The following is a 6,636-nucleotide window of genomic DNA, read 5'->3' as shown; positions in this document are numbered from 1 at the left end:
GAGAGATTTAGAAGGCTATCACAATGCGGGGAATGGTATCTAGTCGGTGTTGATAAGGACAGACGAAAACAAGTGACAATTTGCAAATCAATAAGTATATACATATATGTCTCTCTCTTTCTTTCTTTCTCTCTCTCTCTCTTTCTCTCTCTCTCTCTCTCTCTATATATATATATATATATATATACACACATTTTTATTCAATTGTATGATTCGTTACATCCACCATTTGAAAATGGGGAATTTTTCCGCGAGATATAATGATTTGGTCACAGACCACGCAAGTAAGACATTTGTACTTCATACAATTGAATAAATTTATGTATATATGTAGACATATATATATATACTTATTGATTTGCAAATTGTCACTTGTTTTCGTCTTTCCTCACACCGACACTATCCCATTCCTCGCATTGTGATAGCCTTCTAAATCTCTCTTACACACACACATATGTGAGTGATATATATATATATATATATATATATATATATATATATATATATATATATATATATATATATATGTGAGTGTGTGTGTGTGTATTGCTGTCGCTTTGATTTAAAGAAATATTGTTGTCCGTTTTGATTTTAAAAAATCGTTTAATTTGAGGTTGATTGTTTCATACTTGATTATTGTCTAAGTTCATATTTTATATTTTGCAGCGTGTGATTGACTTCTGCTTCAAGAGTATTGCATTTTACATGCATATGTTTTATATCTCTACAATTATATAAATGTGACTTTGCCTGTGTGTGTATGTGTTCGTTCGTTATGGATTTAAAAACCCTTGCACGTCCGTTTATGAAATTTTACACATAGGTTCTCAGTGTGTCTGGGTGTGTTTACGGGTACCTATTGCATCGGAAAGCTTTCCTAAATCACCATCAACTACTATTAACAATGCTTTTATTTATTTGCTATTTCCGATTTGATCGGCCATTTCTCCAATTCGTTGCCTAGCAACGGCGAGCAACGGCGACCAACGCTACTTAACCCTTCTACGTTATGGAATAGTTGCTACTACAACTGCTCCTACTAATACTGCTACTCGCTGCCGACGCACACATTTACATTTAACAAATTCGAGCAGACGGTAACTTACATTTTTTTCTAATTCAAACAAACAAAAAATTCATAACAACAATAATACAACATTGTTTATTTTTACATTTACATTACTTATGCATTTAGAAAGCATTTCTCAATATTATTACTTTTCGCATTTAATCTTCTCATACTTTTATACATATTTATTATATCTTCAATTTTTGACACCTAATGTAGAGGTTTTCAAAACTTTACATTTTAATCCCAATATTTCTACGTTGATGTAACGGGGACTTTACAAATACTGATTGCCTTTTTCCTGGACATCCATTTTTTTCATTTGATTTTACACCATACATTTATACATATTTATACATATTTATTGTACCTTCAAATTCATTTATTTCACGTATATCTTTCTTTGTTTTATTTATATAAATATAGAGGTTTTTCCAACTGTACATTTTAATCCCAATATTTCTACATTGATGTATTGGGGAAATTACACATACTGATTGCCTTTATTTTTATTTTATTTTATACCATACACACTACCTAAATATTGACTCTTTCAAAAATTGTTTCGGCAGCATTCCATTTCAATTCTACACACACCCGCAGAGTAATTTCGCAACAATGCCACCCAAAAAAAATCAGCTCGGAAGGCGCACGAAAGCAGCGACTACTGTTAGGAACATCAGAGCAAGCCTAGACTACGATGAAGTAGAATTATTACGTTCTCGCGAAGCACAGCGCATGTCTCAGACCAGATCTTCTGAAACACTTACTCAACGGACTTATCGTTTATCTAGACATGCTGCAGCCATGGCTCAACTACGTTCTTCACAAACTGCAGAGATTCAGGCCAACCGTAGAGCAGCCAATGCTGCAAGTACCTCTTCTGCAAGGGCCAACGAATCTACAGAAAGGACAGCTCGGCGGAGAGCAGCTAACGCAGCCTCCACAGCTTCAGCACGAGCTGCTGAATCTACTGAAGCGAGGGTCAGACGACTTGCCCGAGATAACACATCCAGAGCCGCCATTTGGTCATCTCAGCCACCAGAAGCTCGAAGGATACGAGTTCAGGCTGTTACTCGGAGATTTCATGCCTCTCGCGGCAACATATGCCCTTCACCGGAGTTTTGGTTACGCAAAGCATTTAACTATGACGCCAACTATGACTTCTCTACCCGGCAGGATCTTAGCATTGGTTCGATGAATTGCATATGTTCATTCTGCAAAGCTAAAAAATGGCCGGCAGAACCTCCAAGCCTATGCTGCTCTTCGGGTAAAGTTAAACTACCATCCCTACAGACTTTACCTCAACCACTGCGAGACCTACTTTTGGGCATGACTGATGAATCTAAATATTTTCGGAAATCCATTCCACTTTTCAACTGCTACTTCCAAATGACATCATTTGGTGCAAACATTGTCCGTGAAAGCGGCTGGAATCCCGCATTTAAGGTGCAAGGCCAAGTCTACCATCTAATAGGGTCCCTTTTACCTGATGAGACCGTACAACCATCATTTTTACAACTCTACTTCGTAAGTGACTACGTCCAACAAGCTGAAAACCGACTAGCTATTACAGCCGAGACAAACGACAGTTCGGATCGACGACAACTCAGTATTGTTTTGCAGCTTCAAGACATGCTCCACCAAACGAACCCATATATTCAAAGTTTCAAGTATGCACTACAGAATGTTCCTCTGCCTAATTTTTCCATCGTTATTAACGCAGACAAACGTCCTACAGGAGAACATGAGCGTCGCTTCAATGCTCCCACTTGCAACGAGGTTTCTGCAGTCATCCAGGGTGAGCACAACAACAAACGCGACATAGTTATTCATACTAGGGGTGGACGTCTACAGCGAATACATGAAATGCATCGATCATACGACGCACTACAATATCCCCTACTATTTCCTTACGGTGACGATGGATACCATTTTCACATACCATGTCAACAAAACTTGGGACAAACGACCATCAATCCCAAAACTATTACATGCAGAGCATATTACGCATACAGACTGATGGTTCGCGACGACGATTTCAACACTCTCCTTCGGAGTGGACCTCTTCTGCAACAATACATAGTCGACATGGCAGCAAAAATGGAATCTGAAAGGCTCCTATATATTCGGGTTCACCAAAAACAGCTTCGGTCGTCTTCATACATACATCTGCACGATGGCATGAGAAATGAAACTGACCCTAACACTGTTGGAAAACTGACAATTCTTCCGTCCACATACATCGGTGGCCCGCGTTATATGCATGCCCGCACACAAGACGCAATGACGTACGTCCGCTATTATGGCCGACCGGATTTGTTTATTACCTTCACCTGCAATCCATCATGGGAAGAAATACGAGATGAACTGTTTCTGGGTCAAGAACACTACGACCGACCTGATCTCATTGCCCGTGTTTTCCGGCTTAAATTGTGCAAACTCATGGATCTTATAGTCAAGGGTGAAGTCTACGGCCGAGTAAGGTGCCACATATTCACTGTAGAGTGGCAAAAAAGAGGCCTTCCGCATGCCCATATCTTAATCTGGCTGTGTGAACGGATTCAATCCACTGATATTGACAAAATTATCTCAGCCGAGATTCCCGATCCTGGATTAGACCCACAGCTTTACGAAATTGTCAAAGCAACGATGGTTCATGGACCCTGTGGTCCTGGCCAGAAAGCTCAATCATGCTGTAAAAAGAAATCGGTGTGCGCTTGCGGCTACCCACGGAGATTTGTCAATGCTACACAAACAGGAGGTGATGGTTACCCACTTTACAGGCGACGGAGTCCAGGTGATGGCGGCCATACGATGATAGTCGGTCGGAGCACTGTTGATAACCGATGGATAGTACCGTACTGTCCCTTGCTGACGAAAATTTTCCAATCGCACATCAATGTGGAGTTCTGTCACTCAGTGAAATCCATTAAATATATCTGCAAATACATCAACAAGGGAAGCGATGCTGCAGCGTTTGCTGTTCAGCGCGACGGTTCTCGAGACGAGCCATCTGCTCATGTCATTGGACGTTTCCTGTGTTGCGGTGAAGGTGTATGGCATTTTTACTCATTTCCCTTGCACCAAAGATATCCTGCAGTTATACAACTCGCTGTTCACCTTGAAAATGGGCAAAGAGTTTACTTTTCTGCCGGCACTGCTAATCAGGTGGTGGAGCATCCACCAGAAACTACGCTTACTGCCTTCTTCAAACTATGCGGCCATGATGAGTTTGCAAAGACGCTTTTGTATCCACAGATCCCTTCCTACTACACTTGGAATAACAAACAGTGGACTCGCAGGAAGTGTGGAGACCCTGTCGATGGCTTCCCAGGGGTTAAATATGATTCCTGTCTCGGGCGAGTTTACACAGTGCCACCACGTCAACATGAGTGCTTCCATCTTCGTCTTCTCCTTCACGAAGTCCGTGGCCCTATAAGTTTTGATGACATAAAAACTGTCGATGGCGTCCTGTGTGAAACCTTCCGTGATGCATGCTCCCAGTTGGGACTACTTGAAAACGATTCTCAGTGGGATGCCGCCATGACAGAAGGAAGTCTATTCAAATCTCCCCATGCTCTACGGTCGCTCTTTGCAATTATGATAGTATGGTGTGACTTGAGCGATCCAAAACATCTATGGATGAAATTTCGTAACTTCATGACCGAAGACATTTCCAGAAGAGCCCAACTTGAGAATACATCGGTGGAGCAAGACTACTCCCAAGTGATTTACAATGAAGGGCTAATTTGCCTCGAAAACCTCCTTTTGGAAATTGGTGGTTCCACTTTACCATCATATGGCCTACCTGCCCCCATCTGCCATGAAGGGAATAGTTTGAGCCTAAATTTACTGCGTGAAATATGCTACTCACCTACAGAACTTAATGCGTACATTGCTGAGAATGAGCCTAAACTGTTGCCTGAACAACTGAACGTCTACCATATGATCAATGAAAATGTTCAACAGAACCGTGGAGGAATATTTTTCTTGGACGCACCTGGTGGCACAGGAAAAACCTTTGTCACCAAATTAATACTTGCCCATGTGCGACGGAGTGGAGCTGTCGCTATAGCTGTTGCAACCTCTGGAATTGCTGCAACTTTACTCCCTGATGGCAGAACGGCACATTCAGCTTTAAAATTGCCCATCAACTACACACAAACTGAATTCCCAACATGCAACATCGAAAAGAATTCGGATAAAGCTGTTTTGTTACGCAGATGCAAACTCATCGTATGGGATGAATGCACGATGGCGCACAAAGTTGCGTTGGAAGCATTGAACAGGACCCTTCAAGATTTACGCAACTGTGACAACATCATGGGTGGATTAACAGTTCTGCTGTGTGGAGATTTCCGACAAACACTTCCTGTTGTCCCAAAAGGGACACGCGCTGATGCTGTTCAAGCATGCCTGAAATCGTCGATACTGTGGGATCAAGTTCACCATTTAAAACTCACAACAAATATGCGTGTCCACCTTAGCCGCAACCCAGATGCTGCTAATTTCTCTAATGCACTTCTGGAACTTGGTGAAGGACGTACTCCCACAGACACTGAAGATTACACAAATGTTGAACACATATCAACCATCGTTGAAACGCCAACCCACCTATACCAGGCAGTTTTCGAGAACATTCAGAAAAACTACAGGGACTTTGATTGGCTCGCCACGAGAGCGATTCTGGCTCCAAAAAACGCCTCCGTCAATGCGATTAACTACAGACTTTTGGAACTCATCCCGGGAGAGGAACGTGTCTATAAATCCATTGACCGCACACCTGATACTGCTGATCTGGCTGATTACACGGTGGAGTTGCTAAACTCCCTAGAACCACCTGGCCTGCCACCCCACATACTCCGACTTAAGGTTGGAGCTCCTATAATGCTCATTCGTAACCTCATACCACCAAAGCAATGTAATGGAACCCGCCTCGTGGTAACATCCCTGTCACCTAATATTATCGAGGCCAAAATATTGACTGGCTGTGGAAAAGGAGAGACAGTGCTAATTTCGAGGATACCCCTATATCCATCAAATCCAGACCTGGGCATTTACTTCAAGCGATCACAGTTCCCTGTGAAACTGTGCTTCGCGATGTCCATCAACAAATCCCAGGGCCAAACCTTTGACGTTGCAGGCATTCATTTACAGGAGCAATGTTTTTCTCACGGTCAGCTCTATGTAGCTGCCTCACGTGTGGGCTCACAATCCAAACTCTTTGTGTTTTCTCCTAAAACACTTGCTAAAAATGTTGTTTACAAAGAGGTTTTATAATTTTTCAACAATTTTACACCTCAATTTCTCCTCTCTATTAACCGTGTTTATTCCTTCTAAAGCTTTGCCAGCACCCAGTAAAGAATTCACTAACCTGGATTCTTTTTTGTAACAAAATGAAAACAATTTCATGTATTTACACAGTAACCTCTATGGAAAGAGAAATAGAGTGAAAATATGAATTTGGCAAAACCTAGAGTGCCCTTAAATATATTCAGAAGCATTTGCGGTCCTTATAATTCTTTCGTCTTTATTTGGTTGCCAACTCTGCATAATTAGATTCA

At 41.6% G+C, this 6,636-nt stretch overlaps 1 protein-coding gene across 1 annotated transcript; it reads left to right on the top strand.

Moving 5' to 3' along the window:
- The first annotated feature begins 1,687 nt into the window (after positions 1-1,687).
- On the top strand, positions 1,688-6,352 carry LOC145276623 (uncharacterized). Its single transcript, XM_080127816.1, has one exon. It carries the CDS (start codon positions 1,688-1,690, stop codon positions 6,350-6,352), a length of 4,665 nt encoding a protein of 1,554 aa, XP_079983942.1.
- Positions 6,353-6,636: the final 284 nt, after the last annotated feature.

Source organism: Euprymna scolopes, chromosome 5 (genome assembly GCF_053919585.1).
Source record: "Euprymna scolopes isolate OS-2025 chromosome 5, ASM5391958v1, whole genome shotgun sequence".
Lineage (NCBI taxonomy): Eukaryota > Metazoa > Mollusca > Cephalopoda > Sepiida > Sepiolidae > Euprymna > Euprymna scolopes.
Note: the sequence above shows the minus strand (reverse complement) of the source record. Positions and strands in the feature narration are given on the sequence as shown.